The sequence below is a fragment of the Pyrus communis genome, chromosome 5 (assembly GCF_963583255.1).
Source record: "Pyrus communis chromosome 5, drPyrComm1.1, whole genome shotgun sequence".
Taxonomy (NCBI): domain Eukaryota; kingdom Viridiplantae; phylum Streptophyta; class Magnoliopsida; order Rosales; family Rosaceae; genus Pyrus; species Pyrus communis.
In genome coordinates this window covers 26039521-26056887 of record NC_084807.1, presented here as the reverse complement: position 1 = coordinate 26056887, position 17367 = coordinate 26039521, and the positions used below count along the sequence as shown (strand labels likewise).

General features: G+C 36.9%; 3 protein-coding genes across 3 annotated transcripts; 1 reads left to right on the top strand and 2 right to left on the bottom strand.

Annotated features, from left to right (window-relative positions):
* Positions 1-2187: 2187 nt before the first annotated feature.
* On the top strand, positions 2188-6880 carry LOC137733988 (U-box domain-containing protein 35-like). The gene is made up of 10 exons (XM_068473214.1): positions 2188-2526; positions 2961-3187; positions 3299-3420; positions 3503-3624; positions 4181-4371; positions 4476-4720; positions 4917-5018; positions 5111-5539; positions 5628-6377; positions 6518-6880. Exons 2-10 carry the CDS (start codon positions 2995-2997, stop codon positions 6698-6700), a joined length of 2337 nt encoding a protein of 778 aa, XP_068329315.1. The 5' UTR covers positions 2188-2526; positions 2961-2994; the 3' UTR covers positions 6701-6880.
* Positions 6881-8682: 1802 nt separating this feature from the next.
* On the bottom strand, positions 8683-11107 carry LOC137735235 (putative kinase-like protein TMKL1). Its single transcript, XM_068474643.1, has 2 exons — positions 10114-11107; positions 8683-9535 (listed from the first exon to the last, which is right to left on the bottom strand). The coding sequence occupies exons 1-2, from the start codon at positions 10598-10600 to the stop codon at positions 8934-8936; spliced, it is 1089 nt and encodes a 362-aa protein (XP_068330744.1). The 5' UTR covers positions 10601-11107; the 3' UTR covers positions 8683-8933.
* A 3087-nt stretch (positions 11108-14194) lies between these two features.
* On the bottom strand, positions 14195-16790 carry LOC137735595 (acid phosphatase 1-like). Its single transcript, XM_068475025.1, has 3 exons — positions 16041-16790; positions 15407-15616; positions 14195-14593 (listed from the first exon to the last, which is right to left on the bottom strand). Exons 1-3 carry the CDS (start codon positions 16451-16453, stop codon positions 14416-14418), a joined length of 801 nt encoding a protein of 266 aa, XP_068331126.1. The 5' UTR covers positions 16454-16790; the 3' UTR covers positions 14195-14415.
* Positions 16791-17367: the final 577 nt, after the last annotated feature.

The window sequence follows — 17367 nt, the reverse complement described above, 5'->3', positions numbered from 1 at the left end:
ATTTGGTTGTTTTCTTTTTTTTTGAACTTTGTACTCTTTCAAATTTACCCCTTTTCCTGCTAATTTCTGGCTTCAGCACTACATGCATGGGAAAGGAACTGCCAGATCAAAAGCTTCAGACCAGCTTAATTTTGTTCTCTTTGAACTCACTGTGTATGTCAACCATGGTAGGTGTTGGTCTTCGCGATCAATTTTTCTAGGTTTTAATTTTTAATTATAATTTGTACATATATAATTCTGCTCCAACTTGTGTGAAGGTTTTACTGTTTTTTTTCTTCTAATAATCCTACAGCTCAACTACTTATAGGAGAATTAGACAAAGACAATGGAGCCCATGCACAGGAGGCGATTTGTCCCGAGTGAAAAGAAACGATCTTTGACTTAAAAGCCAAAAATGGCACGTTTTCATGCTGTATATGGTTGAATTTTTAAAATCTAACAAATAGCCTTGTTTTATTTTATTTATTTATTTATTTATTTATTTTTGGGAGAATTGAGTTCGGTTTTACCAAGTTTTTCATTTGTTTCAAATACTCTAATTTTTTTTTTAAAGTCTATTTTAAAGTTTTTTTTAAGTCTTTATCTATTTCCGTCTTATAGTCCGCATCTTCTAGTTGAAAATTTTGTAGGTCTTCAATTCACGTGTCCAAATCATCTTAATTAATTTTTTCTCATCTTACTTTCAATTGTGGTCACTCTTATTTTACTTCGGATTCTCTTCTTAATCTATCATTTTAATGGAAAGAAATGATCATTATTAATTAATTTGTATAATCCCCAAAATATTGGAGTCCAAATTTGGATGTAAAATCAACAAATTTTCTCTTAGCTGGAAAGTAATTTTAAATTTTAATACTCATATTCTAGAAACTCATGGAGTAAGCATACATGCCACCAAAAATCACTTGAGAAAAACGAATACAAACCACTCACTTTGAGCTTAATACTCATAATTTAGACTTCATCTTGGCTTTTAAATTTTAATACTCATTTTCTAGAAACTCATGGAGTAAACATGCATGCCACCAAAAATCAATTAAGAAAAACGAATACAAACCACTCACTTTGGGCTAAATACTCATAATTTAGACTTCACCTCCACTTTCAAATTTTTCTCTGATTTTTCTGATACTTCCACAAAAATATTGACCATATCAAAGAAAATTTAAACACTAAATGAAAATAACTCTGAATTTTAATACTTATATTGGAGTAAACATGTCACCAAAGCATCACTTCAGAAAAATGAATGTAAACCACTCACTTTGGGCTTGATTGGATGTTCAAAATTCTAATTAAGAGCATGCATTCAGAGACATTATACATACACATGCAAAGTATCTTATGAAATCTCGTCCAGCTTCCAGGAAATAACCAGTCAAGTTCTATGCACCAGCTGCTAATAAATCAATCAACTATATATAATATAAAAGGACTTTAACATGCTTATGTCTCTATCTCCTCGTGATGTCTGATAGTCACAGAATCACAGGCCAACAACCAAAGTAGGTCCCCTAATAACTAATTTCTAATTAGCAAATAAATAGGAGAAAATGAAATCCCATGGTGGTTTACGAAGCATCGAATTTGCTCTTATCCTAAGCTTTTTGGGAAGAGTCCAAACGTGGTGGATTTTCAAACTCTTCCCTGAAGCAGTCCAAGATCATAACTTTATTTCTTGTCGAGCTGAAATTAATACAGAGTTAGAAACGAGTGAAAAAAAAAATGTCCAAAAATCCATGTGGAAAACAAAGCAACCTTCTTCAATTGTACCTCTTAAGAGCATTTCCACCCGTTTGTTTTCGGCAAGAGTAATTGTCCAGAACACCTTCAATGGGGCTAGAATTAGGAGAGCAAGTGGTGGCCCAGCCATGCTCGCTCAAATGCCCGTGCAATTTAAATCTTGTCTTGCGTCATCAGGCAAGGTTGACGTTTGCCGATGAAGTTTGCAACGGTGAGTTCCGTTGCAATAGCTCCAACAGAAGAGTCCACCGGCTCGATGACGTGGTGCATGAGTGCAGTTGGATTTTTAACAGCCTGATCTTGACCGTTGGATAAGGAGTTACTAATATTTTAGGTGTTTCTTTAAATTAATTATTAGGTCTGATTTTCCACAATTGATAGATACAAAATCAAGTTTACATTGCCTTGAAAACAAATATGGACTGAAAAGTCGTACCAGAAACAAGGTTCCTCAAGTTGGTCCTTTTTTATTTATTTGATTAAAAAAATCCAATAGATAATTATTTTTCTTTTTTGTAGCTTTCAGAAATACCGTATAAAAAATGCTTCACGAGTCATGCCAAAGTTAGGCTCTGAAATTTTTAGAGGCGAGACAAATTTAAGTTTTGGTTGCATTTGTGAGGTCATCTGCTTCTGACCAGCAAAAATTCCAATTCTGCAACTTGTGGTTGAATGTTAACATGTTTTTGCAGAGAGAAACATAAATGGGGCTCTTTTCTCAATAGGAGTTCAGAGGGGTTCGGAAAGTGCTTAAAAGTTTGAGTCTTGAAGCTCGACCACCTGGTATGCTGTTCTTCTTTTGTTTTCTGTGCTTTGTTTTTCTGGGTTTTCGAATTTGTGTCGTTCTTTGAACTTTTGAGTGGCAGCTAATTGAATATTTGTTGGGAAATGATTTTCGCATACTTTTTTTTTATCTTAAGTTTTTATGCTCTATTTTTTTGTTTTTTTTTGCTCACCTTTTGTTATTTTTAGATATTGAATTGAATATAGCAAGAACATGTGTGCCTTGAAGAAGAAGAAAAAAACGTGCGAAAATCATTTTTCTTTCGAAATTTTTTTTCTTTTTCGTAGTTTGAGGATTGTTTTTCGAAAATTCACTTTTGGGTCTGCAATTCAACTTCTCTCTCCAATTTGCTCTTATTTACTTAATTTTTTTTTTATACTAATTGTTGTATTAGAAATGCTAAGTTATTTACTTATGCTTCTACTTGCTACAGAGGATTTCCAGTGTCACAGAGGAGTGGTAGAGCAATGGATGGGAGTGAAATTACTGGAGAAGGTGTAAATTTCTCACCTCCTCCATCAGTTGTTGGCATTGCTATCAGTGGGGACAAAAATAGCAAATACATAGTTAGGTGGGCTCTGGATAAGTTTGTTCCGGAGGGAAATGTTTCCTTCAAGTTGATTCATGTCCGGCCAAGGATCACCGGAGTTCCAACACCAAGTAAGCTTTGCTTCTTCGGGTTTGTGTGTCGCGAAACAAGTGAATCTTATGTCTTGAACAATTTTCTTTGTCTATGTTGTTTAGAAATTCTTGTTCTTGTTGTGATTGTAGTGGGAAGTCGGATTCCTATTTCGCAAGTGCGAGAGGACGTAGTAGCTGCTTATAGAAAGGAAATGGAGTGGCAGGCAAGCGAAAAGCTTGCTCCATACAAGAAAATGTGTGCTTCTAGGAAGGTAAAACTTTCTTGGTCTTTGAAGTTTGATGGTAAGAAAATCGGAGGTGACAAAATCGTAATCCGCTATATTTTGAATGCAGGTGCAAGTAGATGTTGTACTAGTTGAATCGGATGACGTTGCAAATGCAATAGCAGAAGAGGTTGCTAAGTCTGCTATATGCAATCTCGTCTTAGGTGCCCCATCTCGTGGCATTTTTAAAAGGTATTTTGTTTAAATGCAGTCAGATAGATGAACACATGTTGGACCTTTCTAATCATTTGTTAGTTATTCAGATTTTCTTCTTGTTTCTTTGGTCCCCGAGCATATATGATTTGGTTATAAAACTTTCAGGTTGTCGTTATAAATCACATGTCGGGTGGTCTGTGTGCCTTAAGTTGGAGTCTGTAGAACTTATAAGGTTGAGTTACTTCGTTAACTGAGGTTTGTGCACGTTAAAGGGGATGAAATTTCTCATGGACAGCCTTAGTATGTTCACCCTTTGCGAACTTCAAAGCTAATAGAGAGAGGATACAAATTTGGATAAAGAATTTGTGCTAGTTATCCGATAAATTTGGTTCTGGATGGGTTCGCATTGAACGTCTGGTGAAGAAAAGATCCATGAGGCACACGTCCACCTACACACACACACACTCTCAAAAGCAAACTAATAATACTAATGAGGAATACAGAGAACCATCCATGTATCTTCTTTGTATTTTGTGAGCAATTGTGTCAGAATTGCTTTGTGAGTGATTATGTTAACAATTAATGCTCTTAGGAAACAAAACGGACTCTCCTCAAAAATCTCAGCCTGCACTCCAAGATTTTGCACCGTGTATGCTGTTTCAAAAGGAAAGTTGTCATCAGTACGCGCATCTGATGCTGAGTCAGTTGAAAGCGTCAAAGATGACAACAGTGACACGTGTTCTGTTTGCAGTTCTTCGAGTTACACATCTAGTTCACAGATGGGTAAGGCACATGACTAAGGTTGAATGTCATCTTCATATGTAGTGTGCTAATGGTGCTACCTATGCAAGTAGATGATTATTTAAATCCAGTCTTCTGTTTTCCAGGCACAGATCGCGGCTCAGTTAGTTCAAACTTTCATTTCCGTTCTCCTTCTTTGCCAATACAGCGGTTTCAAGCTCTTACAAATATCAACCAGACCCTTCTTAGTACAAAGAGCAATTCAAATGACACCATCCATTCTAGATGCCATTCTCAGGATCTTGGAAGCTTTGTTACAGATTGCCAGTCATGGACTTCAGATCAAGCGTCCACCTCAGACGCGGTTACAAACTATTCACCGGAGAGCCAGGTAGCACTTCCTGACTTCTTTTGACTTGGTTAGATGGTGCTTCTCAATGAATTATGCAGAAAAAGACATTGTTGGAAGTTCATATATGAGATGTGGTTTACGAATTACATTGTGGGTAGTACTTTTTGATTTCAACAGTATGAGAGTTGTATGTTTTTCAGTGGTGATTGAATTGATCAATTTCCACACATCGCAGGCGACTATCAACCTGGAGTTAGAAAAGCTAAGAATTGAACTCAGACATGTCAAAGGAATGTATGCAATGGCTCAAAGTGAGACTATGGATGCTTCTAGGAAGGTAGGCATTCTTATCCTCGTTGACAGCAAAAACTTCATGGTTCTTAATATCTTTAATTTGGATAGTAAGAAATTTTCCTTTTTGATATTCAGATAAACAATTTAAATAAACGCTGGTTGGAGGAAGCAGTAAGGCTCAAGGAGATAAATTCTATGGAGGAGAAAGCGATAGTATCTGCAACACAAGAAAAGGAGAAGTACGAATCTGCTAAGAGGGAAGCTGATTACATGAGAGAATGTGTCGAAAGAGAAGTTGCACAAAGGAGAGAAGCAGAGATGAAAGCCATGCATGATGCCAAGGAGAAAGAAAAACTTGAACAAGCACTTGTAGGTCCTGTGCAACAATACCAGAAGTTTTCATGGGATGAGATTGTTACATCCACCTCATCTTTCTCTGAGGATCTCAAGATTGGAATGGGAGCGTACGGAACTGTTTATAAGGGCAGCTTTCATCATACAACTGCAGCAGTGAAAGTCCTTCACTCTATAGAGAATCGCCAAACTAAGCAATTCCAGCAGGAGGTAAGTGACAATCATGACATAACGCAGTAAACTAATTATCCTTCCTGCATGTACTGAACACTATCTTACCTTTCATTTTGGCTTGCAGCTTGAGATCTTGAGCAAAATCCGCCATCCCCATTTGCTTCTCCTTCTCGGTGCATGTCCTGATCACAGTTGTCTAGTCTACGAGTACATGGAAAATGGTAGCTTGGAGGACAGGTTGCTGCAGAAAAACGGTACACCACCTATTCCTTGGTTTGAGAGGTTCCGAATTGCTTGGGAGGTCGCCTCAACTCTCGTCTTTCTTCACAGCACAAAGCCAAAACCAATCATCCATCGTGATCTGAAACCAGCAAATATCTTGCTTGATCATAACCTTGTGAGCAAGATTGGCGACGTTGGCCTTGCCACAATGCTTAATTCAGATCCTTCTATGTCCAGTATATACAACGACACAGGGCCTGTTGGCACTCTCTCTTACATAGACCCCGAGTATCAAAGGACAGGAATAATCTCTCCACAATCGGATGTTTATGCTTTCGGAATGGTGATCTTGCAGTTGCTTACTGCAAAACCAGCAAGAGCTATAACACATCTGGTAGAAACAGCTGTTAAGGATAAAAATTTGACGGATGTTTTGGACCCTAAAGCAGGTCATTGGCCAATGGAAGAGACAAGGCAGTTGGCTGAATTGGGATTGAGCTGCGCAGAGCTTCGACGCAGAGACAGACCTGACTTGAAAGAACAAGTAGTTCCTCTACTTGAGAGATTGAAAGAGGTTGCTGAGACAGCGAAAAATTCAGCTTCTGTGGTTCAATGCCTACCTCCTAACCACTTCATCTGTCCAATTCTTAAGGTACGCATAATCGTTGGCAGTTCAGTGTCAAATTCTTACTGTTAAACACCACATTAGCGAGTATCGACGTGTGACAGAATACATTGTTTTTTATGACTTATTCCACCAAGTAATCTGTATGCCATGTTCTTTTGTTACAGGATGTGATGGATGAGCCTTGTGTGGCCGCAGATGGTTACACTTATGACCGCAAAGCGATCGAGAAATGGCTCGAAGAGAACGATAACTCGCCGATGACAAATTTGCCATTGCCAAACAAGAATGTTATACTAAACTATACTCTTCTTTCTGCAATTATGGAGTGGAAGACCAGAAAACAATAGCATGTTCCTTTGTTTATTGTTATTTTTGAGGGTAACACTGATGGGTAGTTTATTGCGAGGCTGGCATTAGGTAGCGTTCAGCGTTAAATATTTTGTAAGTAGTTGAATTCGTCCATGGTTTCAAATTTCAATGGAGTTTCTGTTTTATCCAATAAAAAAATAAATATTAAGATTCAAGAACCGAAGGCTAGAAAGTATTTTATTGGCAATACAAAGAAACAAATTGTCAAGATTGACGTGCTAATCATGCAACGTCATATGAGAAAATCAAAACACGATGGTGTGTGGTTGTAGGTCTTTCTTCAAAATTGCGGCAAAAAGTGTTGGGACCAGAGGACGTGGTTCTCTGTCATACCAATATGCCACGTGTCATTCCATGTACGTGACCAAATTATTATTTTTTGTTTGGTTTGGTACTATGGTCTAAATTGGCAAAGGGTTTATAAAGCACAAGATCTTGAGCACAAAGTGACAATTTCATTGAAGTAGTGAAATAGTGATCATATGGGGTATATGAAAAACAAGTAAATCATTCATTTATACTATAACATGTTAACACGTAAATTGATTAATAATATTATGTAATATCGTGACTGTTATATTATCAAAATTTTGCTTTGTCTTGAAAAGTAACCCACATTCTCATAAATATTATCACAATAACATATTGTGCCAATGATACAATGTTAAGTGAAAAGAAGCTTTTGTATTATTTTTTAAAATTTTACTATTATTAAGGAGAGAGTTCAAAACTATTACAGCAATTCAGGAGATGAAAAGTTTCGAACCTGGAACGCATAGGTAAAAACCCAAAATCCTATCCACTAAAATATCACGATAACAACATATCCCTACCTGTAATTATTATTATTATTTTGGATGGTCGTAATAATATCTCTCACAGTCGGACCCAGAGCAACTTATACCCACCCACCACCCGCCACCCACCCATGTACTCTTATGGCAGCTAGAGATCATATAATTAAATTCGGATCCTCTTTGTGAAGATTTCAGAGGTCTATCAATCATATTCGTTTATCGTACATCATGCAGTCAAAAATTATTTTGAATATTTTTATTTAAAATTAAGTATAAATAGTACCTAATAAAAACTGACAGCACGATTTATGATGAACGAACACGATTTACAAATCTTTAAAATCCTCACAGAAGGATCCGAACCTGCTGATAATTAAGGAATGAACAAGAAGCGAACGTGGGGAAGAGAAAGTGACAATCCAATTGCATTTAATTTGATGTGATGAAACGAAAGAAGTTTCCAATTTTCAGGTAGGCCTGTTAACGTACGAATGCATAATCGACATTGCTGATGTTATATAAAGAACATGTCACATTTTTGTAGCTACAATGTTATTGACGCATTACTGAAGAGATTGACATATAAAATATCCATTTTCAATGAAAAAAAAAAAGACGTATGTTACATAGCCGAGCTACGAAGCATAAATTGTTAGGTCATAAAAGGGGCAATCTTAAGCTAATAAGGCTTTCTATTTTACGGGGTCGGGAGAAGGAACATTTATCGTATGCAGTTTTACTCTTGTTTTCCAAAAAAACTATTTCTATGATTCAAACCCATGAACCTTTAGATCAAAAAAAGCAATCTTTCTGTTGCCGACAAATTTGGATTTAGAAATGAGCAAATTTTCACTGCTCACCTTTGATTAAAGGTTCCTTCTTTTATAATTTGTGCTCGACAATATGAAGGCTAGGTGGACCATATGGAATCCTTTGTCTCAAGCTGCTCATGCTTAGCAATAAAGAAGTATGCAATCTGACCAACTAAATCACCAACTTATCATCCTTAATTTGTCTGATGGCTGAAATGTGATTTCTCCGTAAACTGAAGTTTCCAACTTTTTGAGGTAGGACAAGATATGGATCAGTTCCGACGAAAGAAAGATAAAGAAAATTAAATGTTTTGGCGTTTATAGCACATCTATATTTTTACTATACATGTCTGTCAATATGGTCATTGTTGTTGGCATGGCCATCAATCACACAAATTTTACAAAATACAGATATCTTGAAATCAAGGGAAACTTAATTACACCCGAAATGTTAATGTGACGATAACTCAAGTCAACGTCAACCAAGCACTTCCATGAGTTCAACTGTTTTACACGATAGTGCGTTATTGGCTCGAAATAATGTAATAGTGCCATCCTAGGTGTAGTTGCTACTTATCCTACCCAAACAATGCTCATAGTGTTCAGTTTCTTCCGATATCTTCAAGCTTCCACAGAACTTTCTTGGTGTTTGGTCTAAGCGTTGGAGAAGGAGCACAACATGCCATAGCAAGCTGAAAGAACTTGAGAATCTGTTCTCTAGTGACCGGGATTTCACCGTCGCCGACGCCGCTATTGAGAAGCAAATCTGGATGGAACAAGTCATGGATTTTATGTCCAAGCACTGCATTTCTCATGAAATTTGGCAAACTAAAATCCTCGTCGGGTGTAGTTGGATTTTGATTAATTGGTTCCTTCCCTGTGAGCAATTCAAGCAGTACAACCCCAAGACTGTATATATCAGTCTCTTCATTCGCATCCCGCATTTTTATCAGCTCAGGTGCTTTGTAGCCTTCGGATGCTGAGACTTCAAGCATTTCCTGGCCAGCAGTTGGATTCAACAGAAGATGCAGGCTGAAATCCGAGATGAAAGGGCGATAATGGCGGTCCAAGAGTATGTTTTTCGACTTGAGATTGCCGTGAATTATTGGCTTTTCGAAGCCAGTGTGAAGGTGATCCAAGCCTTTGGCTATACCAATTGAGATCCTATAGATTATGGGCCATCTGTGAGAGTCAGGGTTGCTTTCTGCCATTGAAAACAAAGGTTTGTCTATCAGTTTATAGTTAAATGGGAACTAAAAATATACAGGCAAAGACAACTTCTAAGAGGAAATGTCCAAAATTTGGCAATGATAAGAACATATGGAGATGTCACTGCAGTGGTATCCCAACTAAATCACGCAATGTCAGATGGGGAAAGTTTAAACGATTTACAGCTTGGGATCCCGCTACAATGACATCCCGACGTAGGGAAGTTTCTTTCCGACAGGCAATATATATGAATTATGAAGGAAAGAATCCAAATATGGTTGTAGAACACGCACAAAGGAGATCAGATTTATGCAGACAAAAACAGAATAGTTAAAAGAAGAACATGGAAATCAATGTGCAGAACAGATTTTTCAAGCCTAAACTTTTTGATTTGATTTTTTTGAAATACAATGACAAAGACCCAATTGAGTAAAAACTCTAGTTTCCTAATAAAACCAAACAAAAAAAGGGATTCAAGTTTCTTTCCCATCACATTCTTGGCATTTTCTGGGCAACCAAACAGAACAAAAGCAAAAACAGACCAAACAAGGCAAGAGAAATTAGAATCATCACCTCTCACAAATTGAGCCAGATTGCCGCGCCAATAAAACGGATGAATCAGAAGCTTCTCACCTCTTGGCCCTGCATAAAATCCCAAAAGAGGCACCAAATTATGATGCCTTACGCACCCCAAATGCCGAACAACTTCACCAAAATCTTCAACTTTTGCAGTGCAAACAGGCCTCATAAACCTCAGCAACTTTACTGAGTTGCTGCTCTGCAACAAAGCCTTATACAGCGTGCCATAGTTCGATTTTCCGATCACTTCCCCCGGAGCATCGAGAATGTCACAGACTGTGAGGTCCTCCCCATCCTGAAAAGTCACCAGCTCCTCCTCTGCGTCCACAACTTCCTCTTGCTTCTGCTCTGTTTTTTCCACGTCTTTTTGCTCACCTTTTCCAGTTTTCTTGCAGTAAAAGTAGATGAAAAGCAGGAAAAACACCAAAGTTGTCGATGAAGTCAGTGCAACAATCAAAGTTAGTATCTGGGTTCTGTTCATTGTGTCAAAAAATGCAATTTCTTCATGTGAAATATTGGAGGAAACCCCAACTGAGAGATCTGGCTTTGATGTGGTGAGTTGAGAAAGTCATGAACATATTGCAGGTGTGGATAGTTTTCATGGAGAAAGACTTGAATGCAAGTAGGAGTAGAAGACAAGGAAGTTGAGATGGGATTGCCTTTTTAGTTGAGAGTGTGTGGAATCCAAGACTTTCGGGAATTATGAGGGGGGAAATAATCTTTTTATTTACTGGGAAAACAGAATTTAGAGAATTTAGATAGAGAGAGAGAGAGAGAGAGAGAGAGAGAGGTGATGGTGTTGGAGAAGGGGAGAGATGAGAAGATGAGCTGTATGGCAGAAAACTTGGAAGACGGATCTAAGGCATGTGATGTTGCATCTGTTTTGAGTGTTGTATTTGTGCTTTGAGTGTGTGAAAGATCACTTTGGCCACCAAACCAATATTCCTCATGTCATTTGTGCATGGACCTTATCTCTTTTTTCTGATTGATATGCCAATGGAAGGAAGGAATAGTGAGATTTGGAAGTTGGAGACAAAAAGTGATTACCTTCGTAGAAAGTGGTATTTTTTCTTTCTTTTCTTAAAGCAAATGACGCGCACTTAAAGTGTTTAAAAGCGTTATATCTGTGTACATTTAAAATCATGTGTTCTGAAGCAGAATTAGTTTGGTATCTCTTAAATTATTTTAAAAAGTTGGGGTCTTAATTGTATTTGATAAATAAAACTTTTTTTTTTTAAATTATGGATCTAAAACAGTAGAAGGGAGAAGCAGCTCAAGCCATGTTTTAACAGAACGTGTTTTTCTTTCATTGGAAACAGGTGAACAATACCAATTAATGAAATTTTCATACTAACAATCCTACCCTCAATGCTTCTTTTTTTGTTAAACGCACTTTAAGCAATATAGTTTACCAAACCCTTAAATTTTTCTTTCACAACGATTTATTTCCACAATACCGCAGATATAGTTTAAAAAGAAAAAAACACAATAACCCCAAACTAATCCGCAAACAACTTATACTTAAAAGAAGGTGAAAAATAACCATATCTGCATCTGAACCTTTGTGTTCGATTTTATTACATGACACGTTGTAAAATTGGATTTGATCATTAAAGAAGTGAAGGGGGTCAGGGAAGTAGCGATGTCACATCAACGATGCTATGGAGTTTCTGTCATTTTATTATAAAATCGAAGGACACGTGTACGACTTTCAGAAATTTGTAGCTGCAAAGTCGTTACAAAATACGCGTATCTTAATTTCCCTTACTTTGGAAGCAATTTTTTTTACATTTTGTTCATATTTAATAAATAAGTTACAAGGCTATTGTCGTTTATCAAATTATTGGCAGAGTAAGAAATTGGAGACCATTTTCAGATCCAAATTTGTTCAATTATTATGAATTAATATGTTAAAAAAGAAAAACAATGTTGACGCATGACCTAGATTAGATGTACTTTGTTTGCTCGTTTGAGCAAAAGTTTGCTTTTGAATTTATTTTGCGTTTACAACAAAACAATAAAATAACAACAGAAAAATTGCTCTTTTGTAATCATTACAAGTTTGAGTCGTAAAAACAGTTTCGTTGCAAAGTAAGAGCGATAGATATTTTCCCTCTCCTTCAACTCTTGCAAAGAGAAAGCTTTGTTTGCTTAGGTTGTCCTTTAGGAAGGAAATTCTATGATTTTTGGTACCACAAGGTCAATCTATTTTAAATATTGGACTATGATGCTACAGTAACTACAATATGTTCTATGTGAGTTGCTTTACGTGTGTGGCTAAACATTTATTATGGGCAGAATTATTATTCAACAAGAAAAAATGTCCCCAATTTTCTTATTTTAAAATCGAGATCGGTTGGTGGCTTTGGAAGGCAGTTCATTATTTTGAGGATGCGGAAGACTTATAAAGGTATTTCACCCTCTTGTTGATCATCATCGTGTGATTCACCAATGACAGAAATCAAACTCAAGACGTGTCGTGTGGAATACAGGCTTGAATTTTATCCTCAATCATTGGAAAATTGTCTTGTTGACAAAATTTTAAATTTCTAGTTGCAATTACTAAATACAAATTAGGGTTTCTTCATAATTAATTTGTAATTATGAAGGTTAAGTGGCGGTTGGAGGACACAGTTGCAAATTAATAAGTGGCGGTTGGAGGCAATTTGTTAATTTACGGCGGGGATTGATGAGTTGTTTGGTGGCCCTCATCAATGTGGTGTTTTTGGGCCCACCTTCTCTTTATCAAAATCAAACGCGTAGGACCGGATCTCCCCACCGCGTGAGGCATGATGCTTTGGGGCCATGTCAAACGAAGTGTAGTCACTACAGACACGTGTGCTCCATTTACTGGATCTTAATTAATTTAATAATGTGCTTAAATTCTCTCAGGAGTGAGTTCGGTTTTATTCAATTTAATTTTTTTGCCAAAATTGAAAATCAAACTAAAATTATTATTCTGTTCAGTTTAGTTTTTGTAATTTTTATTTTCTTTTGGTTCGGTATGTTTTTTTTTTCAAATTATTTTTCCTTTTAACCTTTAAATTGAAGAGAAAATGAAGGGAAAAAAAAAAAATCTAGAGATAGGACTTTAATATATTTGAGCCTAACGTTGAGTTTAGCTGACTTTGGATTAAAATTAGACTAATGGTTAACTTGAAATTAAGCTTGAAAAATGAATATTGAACATAAATACATAAAAAAAATTAATTTATATCTCAGTTGATTCGATTTGCTTTTCAATCGGTTTTTTTTTTTTTTTTTTTTTTTTTTTTGGGTTGTGGTTCAGTTTTCTATCACCTTTTTTTTCGGTTTTCCGAGCTCACCCCAATTTGTTGGGACAAGATGAGTATTTGTTTTGCCAACACAGCATCAACTTACCCTATATTAATAGGGAATTGTTATTATCATTCCAAAACTTACATTTGTACTCTAAACTTCCTATAATTAGAAAGACAAATACACTTGTGAGGAGTGTAAAATGAGATTTTTGAAGTGCTAATAACAGTTCCCTATTAATAATACACCCAAAGATGGTCCCAAAAACTTAGGTCCAACGTATAAGAGAAAAATATTATTCTCAACCTAATTAATCTGATTGAAAGTCAATTTTAGACTGCACTAAATATGACCCTAACCCTCAGCCAGTAAGGCCTTCAATGCTCAGACAATGACTGACTCAATGGACAGCAATTGGTCACAGCATTTTTCCCCTCACACAAAAAGTTAAGGTTTGGGGCACCAAAATATACGAGAAAATTGGAGTAATCATCCTTTAATTTGGCCAAATTGAAGCTTCGGTCCTTGAACTGAAAATTCTTGACTATTGGTTCCTAAACTTATTATGCTATGGAGTAATGATCATTTTGACTAACTCCACAAGACCCACCCAAATTAAAGGGTTTTGAAGGGACAAAAAATAGATAGTAGTTCTAACGGAGTTAGCCAAAAATGATCATTGCTCCACATTTTAACAAGTTCAGGAACGAAGCTCCAATCGGACTAAAATTCAGGTACCATTGCTCCAATTATCTCCCAAACATATAAATTAATAATACGACAAAGTACTCACACAAGTGGTCCATTACAATTCCAAGCAGCCAAAGAGCTCCATTACAGTTTTCTCTCTGAAATGGGATTCCAATATATATGATGCAGTTTGATATGAACAACTCACTGTATTATGTGTGTGTGTGGCATCATGAATTAAATCGGTACAAGCTGCACAACAATTATACGACAGCTTCATTTGCATAAATCGGTTCGATAGTTTTGAAACGAATGATGCCTGCCCTATCATGGAATATAATACATAGGATTCGGAAGCTTGAACGAGCGGAGGGAGACTGAGGTACCCAGTAAATCACTCCACTGGTCCCCGGAATTCCCAAGTATTCTATATCCCTCCTTTTCCATCTCACTCCTCTTCTCGGACTTGTAAATCGTCGCCAGTTTCTCGAGGTCATCAGCGGATCTGCACAGTATGAAAACCATAGGATTCAGAATTTCAGATGATCATTACTAAGCTGGTACAAGGACCTAAAGTACAATCACCTAAAGTCAAAAGCTTTATGGTAGCATATATAACGAGCATTGTCTTAAAATGAAAGCCTCGAGTTTACGCTCTATGTTCAAATGATTTCGAGAACAAAGGGAAGAGAGGAGAGAATAACGGTGATCATAAAAAAAATTGGCGGATGATGAGCTTGTATACCCGACTGAAAGCTTTACATTTTTACTTCCATCCTTATTTTATTCAGACATGATCATCAAATAACACTGAGATGAAAAGCACATGATGCCATGATATTTTACAGATTTAGGAAAAGGGAACCAAACATTTAACCGGAAAGCAGGATGAAATCATCAAAACAGTGCACCAACCACCCCTAACAAAGCCACTGGGTCTAATTATCAAACAAAAATCAAAATAATTAAAGCCATTGTTTCATCTAGGTAATACATTAGGCCTGTAGGGGAGGTGTGTCCTTAATATCGATGTGTGACTAATGTATATGCATATGCGCAGGACATAACGAAAAACCAAATCATATTTTCATCTGATTGAAACAACATTCTTCCATTTCAATTATTTCTAATTCTAAGCAAGTAATTATGCAGGAAAGTTACAGCAACTAGACAGGTAATCTAACTTTTCTTCGAATTTACAACGATTACTTATGCTAAGACAGTCAAATGCAATAGATATATGGACACTTATACTAGTCAGGCAATGCAGTAAAACAATTCAGTTCCATATCAATTCATAAAAGACATTCGTACTCACCTCAAAATAAGCTTATGCCAATCTCGAAACCCTGCATTGTTCAGATTCTCAACGGTAACCTTCCTTTTCCCTTCAGTGCGCCCCGTGAGCAAGAAGACCTTAAAACCCAAACTCAAGACCTCTTCATAGAGTTTCAAGCTGGACTTTATGGCAGGCGCCATGGCCTTCTCAACCCACTTATCAAACTCCACATTATCAAAAACCTCCAAGCTACAAAATTACACACAATATCCACATCAACACATAAATATATTGTCATAAAAAAACGAAAGAACTCAAACCAACAAATGATGATAAAATTCAATGAAATTTAGAAAACAGGATTCTGGTTATACTTTTCAAACAACATAAACATTTCCAGTTGATAGATTTCTAGATATTATCTGCGTTACAAGTTCCTACATTCCAATTTTCTTCCGAATACTTGGCTATAAAACCGCCGTCTGCAACTCTTGATACAAATTTTCATGACAAAAATTCTCATTCAACTAATTCACTTAGATAACTAGAAGGGTCCGTTTCATTGAAATTCTACTATTATTAAGTTCCAAGCAATCAAAATTCAATAATTTGCTACACAATCCAATAATCCAAACAAAATTTAAATTTCTCAAGGGAAGTTGAAGAATCATACCCGTAACCATGGTCAGCATAATAGGGAAGATTAGAGAGCAGCGTGTCATCAATGTCGAAAATCCACACATCCTTTCCATCACCATTCAACTCAACACTCTTGGCGTAAACCGCCGCCTCCTTAGACACCCTTTCGAGATCGAACCCATAAGCCCGACCCTTCAAGTAATCCTTGACATACTCCGCACACTCCTCCGGGATTGTTTTCCAGGGATTGACATTGTTTGCTTCCACAGAAAATCTCCAGCTGGCGCAGTGTAATCTGATCTCATCCTCCAATTCCTTGGACTGGGTCTCGGTGTTTTCTTGGTATTCAAGGATCAACGGCCGTGGCAGGAGGTGGGAGTCGAAGGTATCGTGAGAAAACGCGACGGAAAGCAGGGAAAAAAGAAGGAAAATTTTCAAACACTTCATGGTGGTCGGAGGAGAAAGACTGCGAATTTGGGTGAATTTGAAGAAATCAAATTCTGGGTATTGGAGAAGATTGAAGAAGATTTTGTGGGTATATCTGAAAATCGGTAGAGGGAATGTGGGGAAAGCGAAATCTGAAAGAAAAGGAAAATGAAATCTGAAAGAAAAGGAAAACGTGTTTCTTTGGTGCGCGAAGGAGAAACCCCTAATGGAACAGTAACCTCTGAGGTTTAGGTTTAAAGAGGACGACTTGGAGGGTGTGGCGTGCGAGTGAAGTCAATATAGAGAGAGAAAGAGGAGAGAGAGAGAGGAACTGAAACAAGAAGATTTGAAAGTTGGGGTTTTTACAGAGGTTGACGGAAGAGCCCTGAGACGTAGCACGTAAGCGTATAGAATATATGAAGGGAAGAAAGATGCTCACATATTCTGGGAAATGTGGGACCCAGCCAACGAGTAGCAGGGGGCAAATTTTGACATGTAATATAAGAGTAAGCCCATTAATAATCAGGCCCCAAGCCCATTAATAATAAGGCCTCTAAGCCCATTAATAATCAGGCTCCGAAGTCTGTGTGATATATGAAGGAAAAGCCCAAACCCAAAAACAGACCTTCGGGTCAATGTTTTAATAAGGCTAAAAGGTGATGTCGCTTTTGCCCTACTAATTACATAAAATGCAAAAGGTGTTTCTTGACATTTCGTAGCTTAATTGTGCTGTTTATCACAAGAAATTTTTTGGTGTACCTAGATTACCGCTATTGTGTGGTAACACTACGTAATCTTAATTGGAAAAGCAGAAAAATTGGTTTTCTCATGTGTTTGACAAACTAGAGCAAAAACGTCATAGCCTCTCCCTTTGTAAAACTCACTTGCAAATGCTTTTAAAATGATTGAAAGCGCATTTAGAGAATGTTTTTGAA

Coding starts and splice junctions, on each gene's coding strand:
- LOC137733988 (XM_068473214.1), top strand. CDS start 2,995: ATGGATGGGAGTGAAATTACTGGAGAAGGTGTAAATTTCTCACCTCCT. Junction 4,372..4,475: donor CACATCTAGTTCACAGATGG/GTAAGGCACATG, acceptor TCTGTTTTCCAG/GCACAGATCGCGGCTCAGTT. Junction 6,378..6,517: donor TCATCTGTCCAATTCTTAAG/GTACGCATAATC, acceptor CTTTTGTTACAG/GATGTGATGGATGAGCCTTG.
- LOC137735235 (XM_068474643.1), bottom strand. CDS start 10,600: ATGAACAGAACCCAGATACTAACTTTGATTGTTGCACTGACTTCATCG. Junction 9,536..10,113: donor TCTGGCTCAATTTGTGAGAG/GTGATGATTCTA, acceptor TTTCAATGGCAG/AAAGCAACCCTGACTCTCAC.
- LOC137735595 (XM_068475025.1), bottom strand. CDS start 16,453: ATGAAGTGTTTGAAAATTTTCCTTCTTTTTTCCCTGCTTTCCGTCGCG. Junction 15,617..16,040: donor TATGCTGACCATGGTTACGG/GTATGATTCTTC, acceptor GTAATTTTGTAG/CTTGGAGGTTTTTGATAATG. Junction 14,594..15,406: donor TGGCATAAGCTTATTTTGAG/GTGAGTACGAAT, acceptor CATACTGTGCAG/ATCCGCTGATGACCTCGAGA.